Source organism: Lutra lutra, chromosome 12, assembly GCF_902655055.1.
Source record: "Lutra lutra chromosome 12, mLutLut1.2, whole genome shotgun sequence".
NCBI lineage: Eukaryota > Metazoa > Chordata > Mammalia > Carnivora > Mustelidae > Lutra > Lutra lutra.
This window is the reverse complement of record NC_062289.1, coordinates 93136536-93161829: the sequence shown is the minus strand read 5'-3', so window position 1 is coordinate 93161829 and position 25294 is coordinate 93136536. Positions and strand designations below refer to the sequence as shown.

Below are 25294 nucleotides of genomic sequence, written 5' to 3'. Positions count from 1 at the left end.
ACATCGTTAATCCTTCATCTGGAGTTTTCTCTTTTTTTAGTCTTTTGGCATAACAGTTTTTTTTTTTAATTGAAGTATAGTTGATACACAATATTACATTAGTTTTTGGTCTATAACATAGTGATTCAACAACTCTATGTATTATGCTAGGCTCACCACAAGTATAGTTACCATCTGTCACCATACGATGCTGTGATAATCCCATTGACTATATTCCCTATGCTGTACTTCTCATCCCTGTAACTTAATCATCCCAGAACTGGAAGTCTGTATCTTCCATTCCCTTTTGCCTATTTTACCCATCCCTCCACCCTCCCTCCCCTTTCTGGCAACCATCAGTTCTCTGTATTTGTGGGTCTGCTTCTGCTTTTGGTTTGTTCGTTTGTTCATTTGTTTTGTTTTTTAGATTCCACATGTAAGTGAAATCATGTGGTACTTGTCTATCTCTGTCTGACTTACTTCGCTTAGCATAATATCCTCAAGGTCAATCCATGTTGTCACAAATGGCACAATCTCATCCTTTCTACATGGCTGAGTAATATTCCGAGTGTGTGTGTGTGTGTGTGTGTGAATTTCTCATTTTCATAAGAGCTTTTTTAAGAAACATTTTTATAGCTTTATTGAGGTTATACTTGAAGTACAGTAACTTCAAGAATTTTGAAATGTGTACACAGTTGTGAAACCAGTAAGACAATCAAAATAATGAACATATCTGTTACTCTCAAATGTTTCCATCTGCCTCTTGGTAATCCTCCCTCCCCCAGATTTTAAAAATTAGAGGTTTGTTTTTTAATAGAATATGCCAATATGTAGAATGAATTTAGTTACTTTCTTATGTAACTTTTATATTCTCTCGATCCCTCACATTTGCTTTTTTTTTTTTTTTTAATTTATTTGTCAGAGAGAGAGGGAGAGAGAGCGAGCACAGGCGGACAGAATGGCAGGCAGAGGCAGAGGGAGAAGCAGGCTCCCCACCAAGCAAGGAGCCCGATGTGGGACTCGATCCCAGGACGCTGGGATCATGACCTGAGCCGAAGGCAGCTGCTTAACCAACTGAGCCACCCAGGCGTCCCTCTCACATTTGCTTTTTTGAGGGGGGAGCGGTGACTTCTAATCCTTTGCTTTACTTACTTCTGGCATTCTGTGGAGAAGACTTGGGACCTCTCCCAGTGGAAGGGAGAACCCGAAACAGTGACACCCCCCCCCCCAATACTTCAGCTAGAGCTGCTGGGTTGCTTGTGGTCCAGCCATGCACTCTGGAGTCAGATTGAGTTCTGATTCGAAATTGGCCTCTTTGTAACCTCTGTAATGTTAAACATCCACGCCTCCATCTGTTCACCTGTAAAATGGCGCTGACATTGTATATTCCCCATTCCAATATGTCATCAATTATAAGATGCATAATTCATTTAATAACTACTCTATAGGGGCTTGGTGAGGGCAGAGACACAGCTGCTTAGTTCCAATATATGTTCACATTTCAGAAGCAGTAAAACTTAGGAGACACTAATTCACAGAATCAGAAGTTTGGTGCTAATGCCTACATCATGGGGGTCCTGCAAGAATTAGATGAAGCCTCCAAGTGATTACACAGGGTCTGGTCCATAGAAAGTGCTGTTTACAGTATGGGTTACTATTAATATTTTATTATATTGGGTTTACGACATATTCTTTTGTTTAGGAAATGGTCTGCCCCTTTAAAAAGTTTGAAAACCACTGCTTTAGGACAGCATTTGGCAGCAAAAGAGACCCCTGTTACAGTTTTTCAACTTCAAAGGCCCTTGATGGGTGTTTCTTTCTTACTGGCTCAATCTGAGATCGTCTCTGCACGGAGACGTCATCTTCGTCGCTGGTGGGAACTCCTGTAATAACTCAACAATAGGAGCTCCCAGTTAGCAGCTTTTAAAAAGCTCCTGAGCAGTAAGATTTTCCAGCTCAGACCATTTCTATATTTTGACGAGATGTAAAAAAAGGATTTGATCCAATCTGGCACCTAAAACCCTACCTAAGTCTGTTTTGGAGGGGAGTTGGTGGGCAAACATATGACACAGTTTTAATTATGAATCAATCTGTCAGCTATAAGATTAAAAATAAATAATATGCAAATAGCTATCTTCAAGAAGGAACCAGACATTCCGGTAGGACTTTAGCCCTGTGTCTTTTTAGCCTGATGCTCCACATCTGGCTGGTTTCTTCACCCCCCAGAGTGCTCTTGAACATTTACCTGGTAACCTTCTCTCTACTGGTCTTCCCGTCAGGTGTGAGAGGTAAAGAGTTCTTGCTCAGAACTGTCAGGTTTCCTTGAAAAGCAACATATAATCCCAAACAGATCTCCCTCTCTCTCTCTCTCTCTTTTTTGGACACTGACAGTAGATCATTTTTTATATCCTTATTTCCTCTTAGAACTGCATCACGATCTCTTATCTGCAAAAACAGCATAGAAGAGCGCTCTGTTGGCCCTGCATTAGGAAGCTGTCTCCCTCCTCTTCTCACTGCTAAGATGGAGTCAGCCTTCCAGTTTCTCTTCTTTACCCTTTATCCTTGGGGTTGAAAGGTTAACAAACTCATAATAGAATGAACATATCATTTGCCCTTGAGGTAGAGAGGATACACCCATGGACACATGGGAGACCTAAGAATTCTCCTTGCACATTCCCTGGTTCAGCATCACAGATTGCCTATCACAATACTTAAAAAAAATTTTTTGAATCGCGGAGACCATTAATTTTCTGCCTGTGTCCCAAGTCAGTTCAATATCTGTAAACCCAATAATGTGTGTGTGTGGATGTGTGTGGGGGTGTCTAATGCTAATACTTAATACCCCAACGCCAGCACCTCAAAATAAAATCACAAGCTAAACATATTATGGCTTGGGCAGAAGGAATATATAAGAAGTCTGGATGAGTTAAAATGCTTTAATGAGTGTTTGGGTGCTTCACACAAACACGTAAGCCTCCTCTTGACAAACCGGCAAAATAGAGAGGGTAGAATATAGAACCAACAGCCACAGACTGTAAGTAGAGATCAGAGATGTGAGACCCCTTGAAAACTGGATGACAATAGGGGACTAGAAGGATGCCTCCCACTTCAGTGGGCCCATCGCAGATGAAGTGAGAATCATAATCTTGGCACATCATTGAGCTTTTCAAGCATTTCTTCCTTAGCACTTTATAATCTGTTTTGAAGGGAGAAGAGTTAGCAGAAATGGGCTAATAATAAATTGCAATTTTCCCCCCATAAATCAGAGAAACGGAGTGAGAACCCAAAGGCTCAGTTATATCTTCGAGTGGCGAGCATAATAGTTAAATGGAGGCATTTACAGTCCAGGATGAAAACTATCTTAAGGAATGGCTTTATTACATATAAGATGGAGACCAGTTGAACTATTGGGCATCATTCATTCCTTGTTTCTGCTTTTAGGAGATTTAACCATGTCACCCAAAAGGGTGATCCAAGGATCCCTTTGAGCCATAACTGCCCACTAGGAATGACAAACTTAGTTTTTCACCCCCATTTTCCATGATAAAGAAGGAGTCCTAGCTAAGGACCCAACCAGATAACCTTCATTCCCCATCTTGTAACCAACGGTGCATTAGGAGTTAACAGGGCTTTTGACATTAAAATACAAATTACTAGACCACTTAACTACATTAAAAGCTTATCAGCTCAGTTAACAAAATGAAAAGCTCTGTTTTCTGAACCACATTGCACAAATGTCCTTAATTGATGCTCTTTAATTCTATGTGCCTGGTAAGATTTTTTAAAAATTGATAATCAAAGGGGGTTAAAATAGGGAATTAGTCATGGAAAGAGTGGCATCACTTCCTAAACTAAGTCTACTCTAGGTTTGGAAATTGGAAACAATTAATGAACTGTAGGCTTCAAGGCATTTCCTTTTAATTTACTTCTTTTTGTTACATAAAATTTAATTTACTGCCTGTGTGCCTCATTCCAACTATTATTAGAAAATTGCCCTTAAACTTCGAAAGTCTTACATACAATAGCTCTCTGCAAGCCTGATACTGAACCTTGGAAAAGAGAATAGGGAAGCTAAATGCACTGAAATCAAAGTCATTCTGCCATTGAGCACGGAAATAATTTAGCAAAGCCAGATTAAATCTCTCAATAAAATGACAATTTCATATACATGCCTTCCCATTTTTTGATAGCTAACTGTATAATAAAAACCATTAAAGTGATGCCATGGCACAGTGTTTTCAGGATTATTCTGAGCTTCCTTTAAATTTTTCCCTTTTGTTGCATGAAATTAAATTTATTGCCGAGGCATTAAAATAACTCTCAGTGTCCTTCTCAGTCAGTCCTCCTCGATAAGAACTTCTTGCTTTCTAAGACTATCCCTGGTTCTAATGTCCTGTGGATGGTGCCGTCTGTTTAATTAGCTGATCGTGATGCTACTCTCTGAGACGCCTGTCCTTGGCTTGCATTTTCCACATTATATTATCGTCCATTAACTTGATCCCATTTCAAGTTGCTGCTTCCATACGACAGTCACTTTTGACAGATCTGCTTTTGCCATGTCTTCCAGATGGTTCCTGAGGGAGAAAGAATCAGAGACTTTTCTTTTTCCGCCACAGCATATGTGTGGTAGTGCTGAGTGGGCGGGCATGGGAGCTCGGCTTTGGCAGCCGGGGTTGGCTGAGCAAACGGAAGTGGCACGTGCATTGCTAGTGTCACGTAGGTTCTAAAATCAATGGCTCTAGTAGCAGTTCTCATTTCAAATGGACTTGCTCGATGCAGAACTGGGTTCCTTTCCTCTTTAGGTAATCACAGACCTGGAGGAACAGCTAAACCAGCTCACCGAGGACAATGCTGAGCTCAACAACCAAAATTTCTACTTGTCCAAACAACTCGACGAGGCTTCCGGCGCCAACGATGAGATAGCACAGCTGCGAAGCGAAGTGGACCATCTTCGCCGTGAGATCACGGAGAGGGAGATGCAGCTCACCAGCCAGAAGCAAGTAAGGGCAGTAAGCAGTGTCGGGGATCCCTGGCACACTTGGATCCCGTTAGAGTGGGCACCTGGTATACCTCTCCCAAGGGATCCAAGACTGAGCCTTGTCTCTTAAATGGGCTCTTTTTCATCACCATGTCTGTTTTGAGGGCTTGGGGGTTTGGAAAAAGTAGCTTTTAGAAGTGTGTTGTCTTCTTCATTTGGATTTTTAAAAAAGTAAAGATAAAATAGAATGTTCTGGGAGGCTAGTGCGAGTCCCTTGATTTTTAAGCGTAGTCTCTTCCCCCTTGGCTTGCTTTGGGTTCTGTCTTCAAGGTGGTGGCAGAAATGGCCCTTTATCCAATCCTGTCTGGTCCCCTGGGTCTATAGAAGAAAGAGATACGCTGTGTTTCAGGCTGTAGTTAGAAACTTGTGCTTTTCTGACACTGATCCAACAAAAGTAACATCCAGGAAATCCTCATTTGATACAAGGCACAACTCAGTGGTACTGATTTGCAGACGATGGAGGCTCTGAAGACCACTTGCACGATGCTGGAAGAACAGGTCATGGACCTGGAGGCCCTGAACGATGAGCTGCTGGAAAAAGAGCGGCAGTGGGAGGCGTGGAGGAGCGTCCTTGGCGACGAGAAATCCCAGTTTGAGTGTCGGGTTCGAGAGTTACAGAGGATGCTGGACACCGAAAAGCAGAGCAGGTGGGACTACCTATTTGTAGAAAGCCATTTGTGGGATCACCTGAGCATTAGGAACAGTGTGACCAACAGTCCCAGCTTGCCCAGGACTGAGAGAAGTTTCTAGCATACAAGACTTTCAGTGCTAAAGCTGGGAGACTCTTGGGCAAACCACGGTGGGTTGGTCATCCTAGTTGGAAATATGGCCACTGTCCCTTGGATTCTGTGTTGAAAGCTGGTGTCCTTTTACCCCATGTGGAGACCTGAGAGTCAGCAGGGCAAATAGCTCAGTGCTTCCTTGGCAGAAACTCTTACCTTGTGTTTGTTATCATTGTGACCATGTAGCAAGACCATCTCCATTCTAACCCCAGTCCTGTGTACACCAGGGTTTCTCAACCTCATCACTATTGACTGTTTGGGCTAGATAATCCCTTGTTGTGGGGGCCGTCGTGTGCCTCGTAAAATGTGAGCCTCATCCCTGCTTTTACCCACTAGATGCCAGTAACAACCCCTTCCTCACGTGGTGACACCAAAAATGTCTCCAAACATTGTCCAATGTCCCAGGGGGGCAGCATCAACCTTGGTTGAGAACAACTTCTCTACAAGAATAGTTGAGCTTTTTTCTTTCGTGGTAGGAAATAATAAGTTCAAGCAGGATCTTTCCTCTGCTTTTCTACTTCCATTTCCAAAGTCAGAATCCTCCTCCTACTGGGACCATGATAGTGCAGGTCACATACTTCCTACCACTGTGGGGTGCCTTTCACACTGCAGACATGGCCGATGGGAAGATTGGTTATGACAGCTTTACAGCTGCAAAGTGTTTGGTTCTAACAAAATGGGTCTATTATGACAGTTTACCAGCAGATAGAAATAAATGGTCTTGAAGAATAGGTCTCATTTTCCAGTGTGCACGCAAGAGTTAGCTCATGACTTCATGTGTGCACAAATGAATTGTATCCTTCCTTCTTAGCCTCACTCATATCACCTTCCCCGGAGACTGACCTTCCTGGGATACTCTGAATTCCTTAACTGAGATAAACTCTGCCTAGAAACGCCTCTCACAAAACATTTAGTTGGATACCATTGGACTCATTTTGGTATTTCCCACATCGACTTGACCACAGTACGGTAGACTCAGCCAAATGTGTTGGATGTTTAATGTGTGCTAAGTCACTTACACTAGAAAAGATTGGAGGCAAAAGATGAGACTCCTTCCATTTCGAGAGACACTGGTAGACCTACTCATATTTTGGATATCCTCCCACGCGGTATTTGCTCAGGTGACGGGCTGCCGGTTTAAGACCTCCTGTTCCTCTTTCCCCTGAGCCTTCATGGTATATTCCAGTCGCTTTCACGCAGACCCCCTCCCTTCTGCCCTCAAGTGCAGCTCCTCTCCGAGCTGTTTCTAGAATCCCTCAGAGACCAATTTGAGGGTCGGAAGCTGACTTCAGCATCAAGAAACACGCAACTCCACATGGAAGGTATAATTATGGGCTGTGCTTAGGAAGACATTTCATGTATACTTTCAGGGACAGTTGTGAAAGATCTTGGCTTTTCTTCTCTCCCCCCACCCTCCCCGCCCCTCTATTTTGGTGTTACGTGGGATACCGAGATGAGTAAAATATAATTCTTAATTCTTCTACTCAAGAGGCAAGTCTCATGGAGAAGATGAATTATGCATTCGGGTATTTACCACCTCAAATAGAGAGTGGGGTGTGCCAGGAGAGGAGTACGTTTATGCTTTGGATCTAGAGCAAGGAGAGCTTCCTTGCGAGAGGAGAAATTGAGCAAGGTTTTAGGGAGAATGTGGTCTTTTGAATTCATCCTTGAAGGCTGGCTAAGATTTGGGTTTGCAGGGTAGGGGAGGTAGGGGAGGAGAACGCGGGCCAGTACAGGAGACTGTATAAGCCCAGGTATGGAAGGACCAAAGCACAACACTTAAATGGGGAACGGCAACAATTTTTCTAGCTTAGTTCTTGTTTTTCCTATTTTCTAACCTTATTTATAGATAGATTCATCAGATTCGAGTTTCAGTTTCCTAATGAGCACCCCAAACATGTAACTTATTGCTTAGACTTTTAAGGAGAGGAAATGTTTCCTTGATTGAGTTTTCCTGTGGTCCCTCAGGGGACCTCATTCCATTTCTGCTCCCAGGGGAGGCTCTGACAGTCTAGCTACATCCCATTCAGTCCAGTTGTTTTTGGAAAATTGCCTTTTCCCCTTCAGCCTTTCCAAGTGAGTACTCATAGGAACTTTAACTATTAAGAGTATTTTTACCCAAGGTCTAAAGTGGGTCAAATCTTCGCGCTGTAAGCAGTCAGAAAGCAAGACATAATTTGGAACTGGGAATCTGGGTTGGGCCTCTCTCCAGCCCGTAGCCTGTTTGGTTGCTTATCGAGATCAGAGATGGGCTCACTTCCTCCTTCTGGACTGGTGACTGGGGGGCTTCTGAAATGGGCCTGTGCTCTCCCGGCAGGGCGCGGGCCGACCAGCGGATCACCGAGTCCCGCCAGGTGGTGGAGCTGGCTGTGAAGGAGCACAAGGCTGAGATCCTTGCTCTGCAGCAGGCCCTCAAGGAGCAGAAGCTGAAGGCTGAGAGCCTCTCCGACAAGGTCAGCGCCCATCCCTTCTGCTTTTAGGAGGACATCTTCATCTCCCTCTTGTATTTATTTTTTATTTTTTAAAGATTTTATTTATTTATTTGACAGATAGGTCACAAGTAAGGCAGAGAGGCAGGCAGGGAGAGAGAGAGGAGGAAGGAGGCTCCCTGCTGAGCAGAGACCCCGACGCAGGGCTCGAACCCAGGACCCTGGGATCGTGACCCAAGCTGAAGGCAGAGGCTTTAACCCACTGAGCCACCCAGGCGCCCCCATCTCCCTCTTTTAGAGGCCATAGTTGACCCATGCTCAGGTGCAATCCACGGTCTGCATATTTCACGAATGCACATTTACTCTGTCCTGTCAAGTCGCAGGGTCAGTCTCCACGTGGGACCTCCTGGGTTGGCGAGAGCATGGGAGGCATGGTGGGGACTGGTGTGTCACAGTCTGTCGGTGACTATCCGGGCCCCTGAGGTCTGGATTCTGATCTGGCCACACTGCTTTCTTGTTTTCTGGCACCTGATTTGAGATTTAATCTCTGGGTTGGTTGCAGGCTTTAATGTCGAGCATTCTTGGGAAGTGCTCAGCGGCAAGGACTAATGCTCCTTCCGTTGCTGCCACAGTGGACAGCCTGGCCTCTCTCTGTTCCGAGGCCAGGGCCACAAAAGAGTCTGATGGCCATGTGAGTCCTCAGTGTTCTATGTTGGAAATAGGCACGTGCCGTGTTCTGGAGGTTTATCTAAGTCTTGAAAGAGATTTCAAATAGATGCTCCAGTGTTCCAGATAACAAGAATGCAGATCAAAGAAATTTCATGTATAGACCCAGGCTCACACACACACATGCTTTTTCACAAACATATGCATAAAATAAAGCAAGAATCTGAATTTCATATTTTGTGTAACTCCTTGTTATTTCATGATTATAAAAGTAACTATTTGGGGTCACTGTGGCAGATCTAGAAACCAGGGAGAAATAAAGGAAAAGGTGACTGGCAATCCACCACTGATCTATCAGAATAAATTTAGATTCTTGTTATGTAAACAACTTTATAGCTTTAAAAAAAACACCGTAGAACTAGGGGCTTTTTCCTCAGTTACTGACTGATCAGTGTTTTGAATGTGTAGTTCTAAAAAAAAACCTCAACAACACAGAAATATCTATTTAATCATTTAATCATTCTACTTGTTTTGGAACTTTGAGCTTCTTTTGATTTTCTGCTGTGGTGTTATAAATCTTTATGGATACCCATGATTATTTTCTTACAAAAATAAAATTTCACGGAAATAAAATTATTGGATTCAAGGCTAGAGCTTGCCACTCAGGAGCACTCTGGAGTTCCTTGATACTGGCTTACTTTTTTTTTTTTTTTTAACCCATGAGGAAATTAGTATATTATTTAGAGGTAAAGGAACCCTTTTGTGATTGAATTTGAATATTTTTTTCTATTTGATTGTTCTTAGAGTATCCATAGCAAAGTTCTGCCCATCCTTTAAGATTCCAGATATTGGAGCGCCTGGGTAGCTCATTTGGTTAAGTGTCTGGCTCTTGATCTCAGCTCAGGTCTTGATCTCAGAGTTGTAAGTTCAGGCCCCAAGTTGGGCTCCACGCTGGGTGCAGAACTCACTTTAAATAAAAAACAAACCTCACTCCAGACGTTGATGTAATCTTTTCTAGACAACTGGTAATTCAGGAAGACTTTCTCTTCTCCATACCCCTTTTATCAAAAATATTACGTGACAAAGCAATCCTTATTTGTGTACATGTCTAGTTATGGGCTGCTCTCTGCCTTTGGACTTTATATAAGATTCTTAAGAGAGTTCGTCCATTTTTTTCATCCCCAAGAGCCCTGATGTAATGCTGTGCAAATAGTAAGCATTCAGCATTTGATTACTTAATTAATTTCAGTCAAAGTGATCATCCTTGTCTTAGAACTTGTCTAAGGCATGTGACCCATGCCTTAGAAATAACCCTATCCCCTGTGACATGGACCTTTGTGTTATACTTTTAGAAAACAATATTTATTTATTATTCATTCATTTATTTTTTGAAAGATTTTATCTATGAGAGAGAGAGCATGGGCATGTGAGACTCCGCATGAGTGGGGGGAGGGGCAGAGGGAGAGGGAGAAGCAGACTCCTTGTTAAACGTGGGGCCCAATCCCAAGACCCTGAGATCATGACGTGAGCCGAAGGCAGGGCGCTCAACCGACTGAGCCACCCAGGCGCTCCTAGAAAACAATATTTATACTCTGATCTTCAGAACCTGATTCTTTATATTTGAAAATTTGTGGGTATTTGCAAAAGTCATCAGCATCTAGCATTCCTAAATATGATATTATGGCCAACTTTTCCAAATGCCCAGCTCAATGACCTGGAGAAGAAACATGCCATGCTTGAAATGAACGCCCGCAGTTTACAGCAGAAACTGGAGACTGAACGGGAGCTCAAACAGAGGCTTCTGGAAGAGGTGAGTCTGTGACACCTGAGAAACCGGGCCAGGTAGAATTCTGAAGGTGAAAATTTGTTGTGTTAAGTGATCAGATCCAGATCAGACATCATTGTTTTGAAGTTTGAGTTTTCAAGAAAGAGTAAAGTGGTCACTTAATACTTTTTTGAAGGCATTTACCATGTTCAAAGAACGTGTCACGAAGGCCAAAAGATCTTTGTCTCTTGCATCCGCTCACGTGGTGCTTAAAAGAATGTTGAGCACCAATGAGTATGTGCCAAATGGAAGTTTGTTAAATAGACAGACGGGTGACTGAATACTGAATGAAATTGTGCTTTTAGAGTTAATAACTAAGGTATACTCGGTTTTCGGGCTGATAAACATCTGTGCACATTGGCTTCACGCACAGGGCAGGGACTTGGCCAGATTTATGCTATGTACTAAATGTCATGAGGACTTTTCATCATCCATTTAATTCAGTTAAAAAAAAAGGCCCTGCCTTTGAGACATAGAATGGAAAACTTCTGAACCCATCCCTTATATTATTTCCTGGACCTTTTAGCAGAAATCTGAAAGTCTCTCTTTAAGTTGATGACTACTTCGCACTCCCAACCAAAGCCCTCCCTTATATGTTGAATCACTAATGATTCTGCTTTGTTCATTAGAACTGACCAACCAGGACAAATATACTTTCTAAAGACATTTAATGGGAAACAGGACTCCAAGAATGTTCTGTTTAGCCCATAGTGAACCTGATAGTTCAATTAACCAGGTCACCTTTTCTGGTTAGTTGAGGTTTTATTATATGATGCCTCCCGAAGGACCCTGCTGATAGAAATAATATTGCTAAGCTATTAACTTTGAAAAGTGTGGTGAAAATTTCGCAGGTGCGTATGAAATATTTTACAGAATAAGACTGTAAAAAAAATGGGTGGGAGTTTGGGAGTGTTCTGGAGATGGATGACTGTGACGATTGCCTAACACCGAACATGTCCTTGGTGCTGGGGAACCGTCCACTTAAAAATGGTTAAAATGGTAAATTTTATGTATATTGTATCACAACAAAGATTTTACAACAAAATTAATCATATACACACAGGGAAGTTCACCAAAGGCAGGGTTAAGAACGCTGTCATAAAAATTTAAAGATCTACCTGGTGGTCAAGTAAGGAATGATGGTCTTTTATCTGGAATGAGTAGACAAACGCCCCCACTTAGGCACATGTTGGAAACAGAACAGAAATCATCAGTGATGTTGCCTGGTCCTATTTTCCTTCCGAAGGAAGAGAGTTGGTTCTGACAGCTTGACACTTTGGTCCAAGGTTACATGGTGACTCAGTGACAAGTCTTGGAATAGCAGGCTGGGATCCTGATTCAGTCCCCTCCTTCTCACTTCCAAACGACACGAGAACATTTCCAGCTTCCCAGTCTGTGCCTCGCGGATAGAGTTTTGAGCACAGACATCTGGCTGACACTGAGTTTGAGGCAGATTTCACTGACAGTTGAAACCATTATGAAACAAAGAATGATATTTATCATTCAGGATGTGGCTAGGACCCCTGGGCCTGCTGTGCACTTTTTTATAACCATGTGTCCAAGGGCTTAACCTGAGTGTTCTTTTTTTTTTTTTTTTGATACTTTTTTTTTTTTTTAAAGGGGGGGACACCTGATTAATCATCATCACAGTGAAAATATAAAACATTTTCATCATCCAAAAAAGCTCCCTATGCCTCTTCTAGTCAATACCTTCTCACCCTGGCCCCAGGAACCCACGGATCTGCTTGATTTTTGTCACTACTGATAGCTTTTCTTTCTAGAATTCCTAGAAGTGGAGTCATACTATATATACTCCTTGTATCTGAATTACTTATTTATTTTTTTTTTTAATTTTTAAAGATTATTTTAGAGAGAGAGTGTGTGTGAGTGGGGTAGGGGCAGGGGGATACGGAGAGAGAGAATCTCAAGCAGACTCCCCATTGAAGATGGAGCCCAACTTGGGGCTCCATTTTGTGACCCTGAGCTTATCACCTGAGCTGAAACCAAGAGTCAGACGCTTAACTCACTGAGCCACTCTTCGATTCTTTGGTTTAGTTGAGCATGTTTTTTGGGATTTATCTGTGTTGGTGAATGCACTAGCAGTTCATTGCTTTTTATTACTAAGCAGTAATTCATTGTATGGGTATACCATAATTTATCCGCTCCCCTGTTGATGATCCTTTGAATAGTTTCCAGTGTTTAGTTATTATACATAAATCTGCTGTGAAAACTTGTGGGCAAATCTTTGTGTAGATATGTTTTCATTCCTCTAGAAGGAGCATTGCTGGATCCCACGTATAGGTTGATAACGAAGTAGTTGTTCCAGTTTGCACGCCCAACAGCAGTTCCAAACTGTAATGCTTGGCATTGTTTAGTCTTTCTAGTGTGTCAATTACAATATCACATTGTGGTTTTAATTTGCATTTTTTTAATAATGAAAGATGATAAGTATCTTTTCATGTCTTTGTCATTCATATATCTTCTTTTGGGAAGTGTAAGTTCAAATCTTTTGGGTAATTACTTCTGAGTAAAGTTGTTAGGATTTTTATTTATTTATTATTTAAAGATTTTATTTATTTATTGACAGACAGAGATCACAAGTAGGCAGAGAGGCAGGCAGAGAGAGAAGAGGAAGCAGGCTCCCTGCCGAGCAGAGAGCCCGATTGCGGGGCTCAATCCCAGGACCCTGGGATCACGACCTGAGCCGAAGGCAGAGGCTCTAACCTACTGAGCCACCCGGGTGCCCCTTATTTATTTTTTATAAAGATTTTTATTTATTTATTTGACAGAGATCACAAGTAGGCAGAGAGGCAGGCAGAGAGAGAAGGAGGGGAAGCAGGCTCCCCGTAGAGCAGAGAACCCGATGTGGGGCTCGATCCCAGGACCCTGGGATCATGACCTGAGCCGAAGGCAGAGGCTTTAACACACTGAGCCACCCAGGCGCCCCAAAGATTTTTTGATACTAACTCTTTGCCAGATATATGGATGGTAAATCTTTCACCCAGTCTGTAGCTTGTGTTGTCTTTTAAAACAGTATCTTTCAAAGTGCAAATGTTCTTAATTTTTATGAAGTCAGATTTATCATTTTTTTAAAAATGGCTTGTTTTCTGTGTCCTAGTTAAGAAATCTATGCTTACCCTAAAGTTGAAGATATTTTCTTCTCTCTGTACTCCTAGAAGTTTTATAGTTTTAGCTTTCATATGGAGATCTAGGATGTATTCTGAGTTGATTTTTATGTATGGTATGAGAGGACAGGTTCACTGTTTTCCATAAAACTATCCTGTTACTCCGATACCATTTGTTAAAGACTCTTTTCCTTGTTAAATTTTCTTTCTTTCTTTCTTTCTTTTTTTAAGATTTTATTTATTTATTTGACAGAGAGAAAGAGAGCACAAGCAGGGGGAGAGGGAGAGGAGAAGCAGGCTCCCTGCAGAGCAGGGGAAGCCCCATATGGGACTCGATCCTAGGACTCAGGGATCATGACCTGGGTTGAAGGCAATGGGTTAACCAACTGAGCCACGCAGGTGCCCCCCTCATTAAATTTTCTTTTTACAAAGTCATCTACATGTCTATCCTTGTTCTGTTACCAGACAATCTGATTATAACACATCTTGAAATCAAGAGATAGTGTAGTGTGTGTGTCTCTTATCAAGAGATAGATAAGTGTCCTCTTTAATCCCCATCCCCTATTTCTCCCATCCTCCCACTCACCTCCCCTCTGGTAGCCATCAGTTTGTTCTCCATAGATAAAGAGTCTGTTTCTTGTTTGTCTCTCTTCCCTTTTTTGTAGTTGCTCATTTGTCTTCTTTCTTCAGTTAACCCAAGTGTCCTCTTCAGGAGGTACAGAGACCTATAAAGGGGGCCAGAATCACGGCCTCAGAATTGGGAAGAGTTTTTTTATGTCATGCAACCCAAATTCCCAGCCCTTGTTCCATTGTCCTCTTCATCCCTGCCCCTGGCAGATTTTGCTAATGGACATTTCTTCTAAATCTTTCCTCTTGGGCCCAAAATGGCTTCAGAACCTTTTTTGACATGGCACTTGACAGCCACTATCAGTCCATTGTAAGTCATGACAAAGATGAAAATCCATTTGCTAATTCTGGTCAAATTAACCTAAGGCAGAGAGAATCCCTTCCCCCAACATTCCCCACCAGTGCACCTGGTTGGACCTCAGCCTGAGTGCACAGTGTTTTTGGATATTCTAACCCACTTTTTCCAGTAAATTTAATTCTCAGGAAGTCCTGTCTTATTTTGAATTAAAGCTTGTAACTTTCAGCCACTGGTTCTATTTCATTGGAACATTTGAAAATAGAGCAGTCTGATATTTCCAACTAAAATAAAGAGATTAATGCTGATTAGTGATCAAATTACTTAATGGATAATTTAAAAAATAATGCTTCCTTAACAACTGCTATGTGCCAGGTGCCCTTCTGCGTACTTTCCATGAATTGGCTCCTATGTGACAGTTCTATGAGGAAACTACTTCTTTTATCTCTGTGACGGTCACTTAGATATCTAAGTCGCTCTCCCACTCCAGACTGCCCTGCCTTTCCTAAGAGAAACATTTCAAGTCCCTCCAAGTTTGAAATATTCTTTTCTGGTAGATTTATTTTTCCAAAGAGACTTTCTAGAAGCCCGCATGGTCTGAACAACATGGAGTACTGTGGGACATCTTTAGTTCCATTCCAAGCTCTGTAAGCCTCTGCCAATTACCCTGGGCTCTTTGGGTACCTTTGTTGCATCATTGACACCCACTGACCTGTTACATGGCCACCAACCGTTCCATAGGTTTGGGTTTTTTTTTTTTTAAATAAACATCTTTATATTCTATGTTTATCAGTCAATGTTTTGTGTTTTTTTTTGTTTTTTTTGTTTTTTAAGATTTTATTTATTTGAGAGTGATCATGAGCAGGGCAGGGAGGAGCAGAGGCAGAGGGAGAAACAGACTCCCCACTGAGTAGGGAGCTCGACACACACCGGGCTGGATCCCAGGACACCGGGATTATGACCTGAGCCGAAGGCAGATGCTTCAGCACCGACGAAGCCATGCAGGCTCCCCTATCAGTCAGTGTTTTTAAAAATACTGTCCTTTTGAACTTTCTCTAGTTGGTTTTGATCCATCCTTTCAGCCACCAGGGTTGTCTGGTGCTCTGGTCCTGGTATCCAACTCCTTCGTGCACCCTGCCAGTCTTCTATCCCCCTTGTGAAACTGTCGGACAGATGAAAGCACAGAGCTAACGCTCTCTTTCAGTCCGACACTGACCCGTGAATAGCCCCATTTGCTTCTCTCTGGGAAGCAGGTAAATGGTTTTGAAAAAACATTCCACTGAGCACCAACCTGCCACTCTTACTTGTTTTTTATTATAGTAAATAAGCAGCCTGTTTCTTGGAAAGCTAACGGACAGTTGATGCATTTGTTCTAGAGAAATATTTTGGGCCCGGCTGTCCCCAAACCGATTCTTGTCCCCAGCTCCTGTTTCTCTGCTTCCTGCCTAGTAATTAATGTTGTTCTAAAATAGTGGGAAGAAACTAAAGAGGGTAATTTGCGGAAATCACTTGCGCTGTAGGGGACTGATAGCTCCCTTTAAGAGGTAATTTTAGCTGTTTTCTCTGCTCCCCTCCCCCCCCAAATATTTTAGGGGTTTCTATGGTTTGAGTCAGAAATTCCAGGTTGGTATATAGGCCAGGTGATCTCTAGTTGATGGCAGTATCTCTTGCTTTATGGAGGACTGATGAGGGGAGGCTGGTGGAGGAGGTCTGCATAGGGAAGACAGTGGGGTAGGGAGAGGGGAGTCTGAACCGGATGGAGGGAAGGGAAGAGAGAGAGACTGCTAAAATTCCTTGAGCATCTATGGCACACTGGGCACAGTGCTCAGTACATCGCCCAGTCGTGGTGGGGGGGCAGTCATTATACCCACTTTCAGATGAAGACACCAAGGCTTCTAGAGCCAATATGAGCTGCCCTATGGTCCTATGACTGGTACATGTTAGAGTCCTCATTCATACTAGCGTCTGTAGCATTCCAAAGCCCACGTTCGTCCCACCACACTGTGATGCCTCAAGGAATCCGCTTCCCCTCAAGAGGAAGGGCCATTGAGGAGTAGAGATGGAAAGAGAAACAAAACATAGGTTGAGGGAAGCGAATGGGATGAAGAGGGTCAGCAAGTTTTGAGGTTGTTGGTGGCCCTTGGCCTTCTAGGGCTGAGGACACGAAGATTTGCTGTGGCCTGTCGTAAAATGCCCATGGCCGTGTTTACTCTCCTCGGGAGCTCTGTCCTAGAGTCTGCAGAGATTCTAGGCTATCACGGGAGGGGGTAATAGGGCCGCCTACATGGCAGTTGGATTGTCACCCCAGGGTCAGATGACATCAGGTGGTGTCTCATCAGGGTAGCTGCTCTCTCCTGCTTTTTTAGAAACAGAAGCATTTTAGGAAAGAGAGCCATAAAACCAGCATCTTTATAGCCTGCCTTATTTTCTGGTTGACTTCCATTATAAAAATCGGAGAGATTTTCAGCACAGAACTATTTCCAAAACACTAAAGTGATCCCCCCCCCCCCCCCCCCGCCTCCACTGGCCCCCTGGGTTTTTACTGATTCTTGTGCTGAATCTGGGCTCTTCCTCTTCCTTCCTCCCCATACTGCAGAAGCATCTCCTGTGATTGTGGCTATTTGTGTCCTGGTTGGGGGTCCCTCACCCTGAGGAGGTACTCCTTAAAGTGAGAGGTGACATGATTCCCCTTTGCGCATCCACACTGCCTGAACAAAGCGATCTCACAATAGCATCTGAGACCTTACAAAGCAAAGCTAAGGCAGATTGGAGCTTAGCTGTCATGGCAGTAATTCACAGCATCTTCGATGTCAACTCAGATGGGCCAAGTGTCCTTAACTGTAACGGAATGGAAAGGCGGACACAGCGGCCTGGCCTTCCTCTTACAGTGGGAATCCTGTGACTTGCTGGCCATCCAAGATTTCTGGGCACATTCTTTTTAACTATGCCACGCGTCTGTCGGGGACAGAAGACAGTCGGTAATTCTGGAACGAGAGGATTTCAGAAGCCGAAATTTGGCACCACGCCTGCGATTAGTTTGGTGACAAGAATAGTGGGGGCACGAGTTGTATTGTCCGTGGTATCGAGACTCTGGCCTTTCCCCCCACTAGCAAGCCAAATTACAGCAGCAGATGGACATGCAGAAGAACCACATCTTCCGTCTGACTCAAGGGCTGCAAGAAGCTCTGGACCGGGCGGATCTGCTGAAGACGGAAAGGAGCGATCTGGAATACCAGCTAGAAAACATTCAGGTGAAAACCGGCAGAGGGAGTTTACTTAGAAATTGCCTGCGGATGCAGAGCGTCATGGCTGAAAGCCATCTGGTGAAATGATGAGAGTGATTTCTTTATACTGTGTGTTTCCCCCGTATTTCATTATGAAAATTTCCAAACCTTCAGAGAAGTTAGAACATACCTGTAACGATCAGCTCTGAGATTCTAATATTTACCCCTTATTTTTTTTCCCCCCCGTATGCGTATCCATAGATCAGTCCTTTTTTTAGTTTTGTTTTTGGCCATAAGAAAAGGAGTGAGTAAGTAAATATTGGCCCAGTGCGGTCTGTGTTGAATTTTCATAAGCTAGTACCCTCAGGACTTAGTTTTTTTATTTTCTTAAAGTACCAAATTTATTTATTTTTATTTTAATTTTTTAATTTTTTTTTTAAGTTTTAGTTTATTTATTTGACAGAGAGAGAGATCACAAGTAGGCAGAGGGGCAGGCAGAGAGCGGAGTGGGGGGGGGAAGCAGGCTCCCCACTGAGCAGAGAGCCTGAAGTAGGGCTTGATCCCAGGACCCTGAGATCATGACCTGAGCTGAAGGCAGAGGCTTAACCCACTGAGCCACCCAAGCGCCCCTAAAGTACCAAATTTAAAAGCATCTTTCTTTCGAGGGCTGAGCTTATTTTTGTTTTTATGCATTTTTAGGTTCTCTATTCTCACGAAAAGGTGAAAATGGAAGGTACTATTTCTCAACAAACCAAACTCATTGACTTTCTGCAAGCCAAAATGGACCAGCCCGCTAAGAAGAAAAAGGTGGGTCCTCGTGTTTGAAAAGTGGAGAGTTTTTGCTCGGCCATTGTGATTCATTAAATACCGCTGTGATAGATAATTAGAGAAACATCAAAGAAAACAAAACGCACATTTTCTTGTTTTATACTGGGTTGAAAAGAGGTTTTGAGATAGAACAGTCCTTACAGAAGGGATGTCATTAATCAAGTCTGTAACACACTGCTTTGTGTTCATGGCCTTTAAAATTATAGTGCCTGTATCTGATTTCCTAAGCAGCTGGGATGTGGGGGGGTGGGGGGTGGGGGGTGGGCAGCACAGAGAAAGGTTTATATGGAGGTCATTGTACAAGATTCCAGAAGGATTACTAGCTCACAGGTACAGGACTGTAGAGATTACAGGACACGGATTTGGGATTCGACAGAGAGAGAGGGGTCCTCAGTTCTGTTGAAGGATTCTTAGGGCACAGGTACAGGGCTCTAGAAAAGACTCGAAATTACCCAGCCCAGTCCTTTTGATTGACAAAGGCCTGTGTGACACCAGGAGCCAGGGAGTTGAGGTGACTTGCCTACAGTGCCTGACTGGATAGCTAGGCCCTCCACTGAGGGCTGCTCCATCCCTTTAAAATTGTGATAAACAAACAAATGAAAAACTGTGACCAAAAAGAAAATTTAAAAAAATCCAGCTGTGGACAGGGTTCTATGTAGATGCACCTGGGAAGATTTTTACTACACCCAAAACATACTTCCCTAAACCACCAGGGCCCCCCTGCCCCCAACCCCAGGAGGTTTGGCTACATGTTCTCAGCTGGAAAAGGTCTCTAAGGAGTTGGAGTTTGCTTCCAAAGGCATTCCTGCCCCAGAGGAGCAGTGGCAGCCCCCCTCTGACTTGAATTACATGAAAAGGGGCTGGGGTAGGCAGTTGGGGCCCGTGGTGCCAGCGCTGTTTGCACTATTAGGGGCAAGGGCAGCCTTCAGAAGCAGCGTCCTCCTCTGGGCGCTGCTGGGAAGGGATGTTCTTTGCCGTGTGACTGTTTCTGCTTGTTATGCTGACGATATTTAATCTTCTTTTATGATATTGAATCTTTTTTTATTTTAACAGCCGATTGTTATCTGACTGTGTCATGTGCTGTAGTTAGGGTGTTTCCATTGATTTCTGTTTTTTTTTCAGTCCCATTATTCCCTGTGTTTTCCTTTTTTTCCTCCATGTCCAGTATGTGTTTTCCATTTGCATTTTTTTTTTTTTAATTTTTGAGTAGGCCCCTTGTTTTGATATCACTTTACTAGTCAGGTTTTTGGTCTCCTTTTTTAAAAAAGTTTTTTTTTTTTAAACCCTCATCTCTGTGTCTTGTAACTAAGCGTCATGAGACAAACGTGGAGCAAGAGTGATTTCCGAACCATCCCTCCTGACTCCATCCTCCACTTCCATTTTTTGAGGGTAAAGACTCAGGAAATGGCTCTCCTTCTTGGGAATGCTAAAGGAAGAGGTGGTGGCAGTTCAAGCATCTTGAACCCTCTTGTTGAAAATTTGCAAAACCCTATTTTTTTCCAGCCGGCTGGAATGGGCTGTGGCTCAGTCTCCCTTTTCCCCCCTTCACATGCCATTTTTACTAAACCCGCTTACAGTGAGTATGCTCCTGGCTTTCGTGGTTTGCTCCTCTTGAGTCAGAGTTCCTTTAGCTAGTTTCAAGTGCCAGTTTCCAGGAGTTAGGAGATATCTCTGTTTCCATTGCTAGGGTTTATTTAGTCGACGGAAAGAGGACCCTGCTTTGCCCACACAGGTTCCTCTGCAGTACAATGAGCTGAAGGTGGCTCTGGAGAAGGAGAAAGCTCGCTGCGCAGAGCTAGAGGAAGCCCTTCAGAAGACCCGCATCGAGCTCCGGTCTGCCCGGGAGGAAGGTAGGGGCACTTGTTATGCTGGGTCTGTGGGGAAAGGCAGAGGACCCACCTCAATGGTCGTACTAGTTCAGCATCTGTCTTGGTGGCCCAAAAGTTCTCAGTCCAGACGTCCTAAGTCTGAACGAGTCACAGCGTCCTTGGCATTGCCCGTTTGGCGCAATGCATGTTCTTTTGGTCTTGGGTCCTCAAAAGACAGCCCAGGGACAGTCTGCTTGGTTTTGGCCTCTTAGTGGCCCAGCTAACCAAAAGACATCGGACCGGTCTCTCTCCAGCTGCCCACCGGAAGGCCACAGACCATCCACACCCATCTACGCCAGCCACCGCGAGGCAGCAGATCGCCATGTCCGCCATCGTGCGGTCACCCGAGCACCAGCCCAGTGCCATGAGCCTGCTGGCCCCGCCATCCAGCCGCAGAAAGGAGTCGTCCACTCCAGAGGGTACGTGCTCAAGGAGCCACTGGAGTTCCGCAGAAAATCGTTTTTAATCGACTAAGATAATGCACACGTATGGCGAAAGTGACAAGTAATAATATTAAGGGTGATAATGCTGAAGAGTAAGAAGTCTGTCTTCTCCCCCATCCCAGGCCAGTTCGCTGAGCTGGAGACCACCAGTGCATTCTTCCTGCATCAGTTCACGCACGTAGGCACATGTCATGGTATTCATGTGTCTTATATAATTATATTTAAAGAGTATGAGAAAGTAGGCATATTTTCCTCAGCCCTTTTTTCTATTGTAAACATCACAGCACACTACGCTGTACCCTGCAAAACACCTTTCTTTCACTTAAAATCCTATCTTGGATTGTTTATGAATGCCTGTGCCTGGAACTCGTCCTCCGAGAGGACTACGTGGTAGTCACTGGCATGGGTACGTGGCTCACCCGTTAGACCAGCCCCTGCTGATGGGCACTGGCGTTGTTTCCAGTCTGTCCTCTGCAGGAGCGCCCTGCAGTGGAATCCTGCGCCTCTGCGGGCGCTGCGGCCACGGGGTTAGCTCTGGGGAAATGACTCCCTGCATTAGAGATTATTTGCATTTTGAGTGTTGGAGGTTTGATCCATTTTATATTCTTACCAACAGTGTAAGAAGTTTTCTTTGTGGTCTTAGAAGTACTCTGTTCGCCTAGAGAGGAAAAGGACTTAAAAAAAAAAAAAAAAAAAAGGCCAGGTTGTGAGGGCGATCTGGCTGCGACATCTGTCACCCTGTTGATCGCCAGGGTTGATTCGGCTGATCTGGCTGGCGAGGCAGGTGTCCCCCTCCTCCCTCACCGCTCTGTGTGCGTCCCCCAACAAAGCCACGCGCTCAGTCAAAGGTGATGGCCTTCCCAGATAGAGGACTGTTCTTCGGTCAAGGGTATATGAGTAGCTGAGCTTCCCCGCTCGAACCTTCAAACAAGCTCTCAGGGTCCATTCATAGGAGAATGTCATGTGGTCGAGCTTCTAAGACTCCAGACGCACCCAAATGAGGCGCTGCCTGTGGCAAAATGCCTCGCTTTAAAAAAAAAAAAAAGGCCAAGGAAGGCGGTTGGAAGGTCTTAGGAGATCATAGAGCAGAGCTGCCGGGTGGCATCATGGTGTCACAGTGTAACGGGTGTTAGTGGCAAATCTCGATGGCGTTTTAGTGTATTGGTGGGTTTTCTTCAACATTGGTTTCTCTCCAGCGATGAGCTGTCTTATTTCCTATGTTTCCATAACACTTTGAATCAAAGAGCTTTACTCTTAAACGCATCGTGATGGTGATGGTAACACAGGGGAAGAAAACCTGTCAGGCCGTGGTGTCCGTTGCCTGGGCTCCATAGAGCAGCGGCCGGTGAGGGTCTGAGGGTCCCAGGCCCCTGCTTCCCGTGTGCTGCACGCTGACCGGGCCAGAGTACGCACATGTATTTATTCCTTATGTGTTTTTTTTTTTAAGATTTTTTAATTTCTTTATTTAACAGAGAGATTACAAGTAGGCAGAGAGGCAGGCAGAGAGGGAGGGGGAAGCAGGCTCCCTGCTGAGCAGAGAGCCCGATGCGGGGCTTGATCCCATCCTGAGCCAAAGGCAGAGGCTTTAACCCACTGAGCCACCCAGGCGCCCCTCCTTATGGTTTTCTGGTCAAGGATGGAGGCCATGTTCTGTGCAGAACCCAATTTGGATTCAGAAATTTGGGTCCTGAGCTTTGCTGTTTAAAGCTGTCTTTGGGTCACTGTGGAGAGTGGGGCCTATAAGTTGGGGGGGGGGTGTGTGCAGGAAGCAACCTTCTTATTTTAACAGACTGGTATATAAATGTAAGAATTCGATTTTTAAGGCTTACACATTGAGTTTTTCACCAGAGGAGACTCTTCATGAAAGAACAGGACATGAGGAGAGAATTCTTCAGTCAGTTTATGTATGTAATAACTAGAAATTCTGTAATTCAGAACTGATTTTTTAAAACTGAATTCTAAAAACTTCCAGATATGAGGTTCATCGGGAAAACAAAACTTCTGGGATTAAAGAACCTATAAACATTTGACTTAAAAACATATATTTACTTGGGCCCACAAACATCTTTGCTATCTTATAGCCTGTCTTCTGCCAGTAGAATGTTCTTTAAAAATACTAAACTCCTGATGACTGGATAATGGAGATTCGAAGTTGAGTCCTATAAATCTGGATGCATCTGTTAGTGTTAAAGTAGTTTCACACTCTGTAACTAATCTGCTGTAATGGCTTTTTAACAGCTTTATTGAGATAAATCCGCGTACCGTACAACTCACACATTTGAAGCGTATGATGTTTTTCATCAAGTGCACAAGGTTGTACAACCACTGCATCATAATTTTGGGACATTTTTAGCCTCAACCCTTCTGTCCCCCAAAAGCACGCTGCCTGATAGCAGACACTCCCCATTCTCTCCTCTGCCTGACCTCTGGCAGCCACTAAGCCACACAGGTTTGCTACTCTGGACATTGCACATAAGTGAGATCCTACCGGATACTTTTTTCGTCTGGTTTCTTTCATTGAGTGTAATCCTAAGATTCAGCCATGTTAAAGCATTTATTAGTTCTTCACTTGCTCCGGTTGAGTAAATTATATTGTATGGAGAGTGCATCTTGTTTCCTAATCCACTGATAATCATTTGGGTTGTTTCCAAATTTTGGCCTTTATAAATAATGTTGCTGTGAATGTTGTATGTTGTGGCTACGTATGTTTCCATTTCACTTGGGGCTGTACCTGGGAATGGAATCGCTTGGTTTCTACCATTGCTGGGTAATCCTAAATTTAACTTTTCAAGAGCCTGCCAAACTGTCTTCCAGAGTGGCCACACCATTTGACATTCCCACCAGCAGTGTATGAAGGTTCTAATTTCTCCACATCCTCACCAACATTTGTTTCCTGCATTTTTAAAAAAGATTTTATTATTTGCTAGAGAGAGGAGACACAGTGAGAGAGGGAACATAAGCAGGGGGAGTGGGAGAGGGAGAAGCAAGCTCCCCACCGAGCAAGGAGCCCAATGTGGGACTCAATTCCAGGACCCTGGGATCATGACCCGAGCTGAAGGCAGATGCTTAACAACTGAGCCACCCAGGCACCCCCCTGCATTTTTGATTCTAGACATCAAAGGGGGTATGAAGTGGAATCTCATTGTGCTTTTGATTTGTGTTTTTCTAATGACTCATGATGCTGACCATCTTTTCATGTGCTTCTTGGTCATTATCTTCTTTGGAGAGATGTCAGGTCAAATCCTTTGCCCATTTTAAAGTTGGGTTATTTGTCTTTTTGTTATTGAGTTGTAAGAGCTTTTTATATATTGTAGCAACAAGTCCCTTGTCAGAGAGATGATTTACAAATATTCTTTCCCATTCTTTTTGTTTTGTTTTTTAACTTTCTTGATGGGATCATTTGTAAAACCTGATAATTTTTTTTTTAAACTTTCCTTCAGAATTCAGTCGGCGTCTTAAGGAGCGCATGCACCACAATATTCCTCACCGATTTAACGTAGGACTGAACATGCGAGCCACAAAGTGTGCTGTGTGTCTGGATACTGTGCACTTTGGGCGCCAGGCATCCAAATGTCTTGGTAAGAGCAGTGGCTGTGCATGCGCAGTGGGCACCTGCATGTCTCCACTCATGGGGGTGGGTTGTTTTTTCTTTTTCCTTTCTTCTTTAAAGATCTATTTATTTATGTTAGAGAGAGAGAGGGAACAGAGTGGGGAGGGGTAGAGGAAGAGGGAGAGGGGATCTCAAGCGGACTCTGCGCTGAGCGTGGAGTCTGACGCAGGGCTCAATCTCATGATCCCGAGATCACAACCTGAGTCAAAACTAAGAGTTGGACACTCAACCCACTGTGCCACCCAGGCGCCCCTGTGTTTTTCCTTTTTAAATTTTTCATCCTGTAGTACATTCATTTTCAAGCTTTCAGTTTCAGTGGGAGGACACTATTTTTCCCCCACGAAAGGAATGAGCTTATCTGTGTTTCCAGCTCATGTCTCCACCGCCCTATGCAAAATGCCTTGTGCTTTGCTGGTTTCCAGCCCCCTGTTTTTAACAGTCCAGGTTGCTCTCTCCCCACCTTTAGGTTGTGTGCTGGCTCTAGCTGAACTGTGCCGACCGGTCCCTTACATACTTTTGTGGTGGCCTGGGGAGAAGCGGGGAACATTGTGTCAA

At 43.9% G+C, this 25294-nt stretch overlaps 1 protein-coding gene across 8 annotated transcripts in view; it reads left to right on the top strand.

Annotated features, from left to right (window-relative positions):
• CIT (citron rho-interacting serine/threonine kinase) overlaps window positions 1–25294 on the top strand; it is a 162952-nt gene that overhangs the window by 115945 nt on the left and 21713 nt on the right. For 4 of the 8 annotated variants that reach the window (XM_047696794.1, XM_047696800.1, XM_047696797.1 and 1 more), the window contains 9 exons: window positions 4782–4979; window positions 5444–5664; window positions 8117–8252; window positions 10600–10704; window positions 17877–18017; window positions 18690–18797; window positions 20506–20668; window positions 20941–21105; window positions 24570–24707. In XM_047696794.1, coding sequence (XP_047552750.1) covers window positions 4782–4979; window positions 5444–5664; window positions 8117–8252; window positions 10600–10704; window positions 17877–18017; window positions 18690–18797; window positions 20506–20668; window positions 20941–21105; window positions 24570–24707 — 1375 coding nt within the window. The remainder of the gene's footprint in view (window positions 1–4781; window positions 4980–5443; window positions 5665–8116; window positions 8253–10599; window positions 10705–17876; window positions 18018–18689; window positions 18798–20505; window positions 20669–20940; window positions 21106–24569; window positions 24708–25294) is intronic. The other 4 variants (XM_047696799.1, XM_047696795.1, XM_047696801.1 and 1 more) reach the window with 3 other exon arrangements.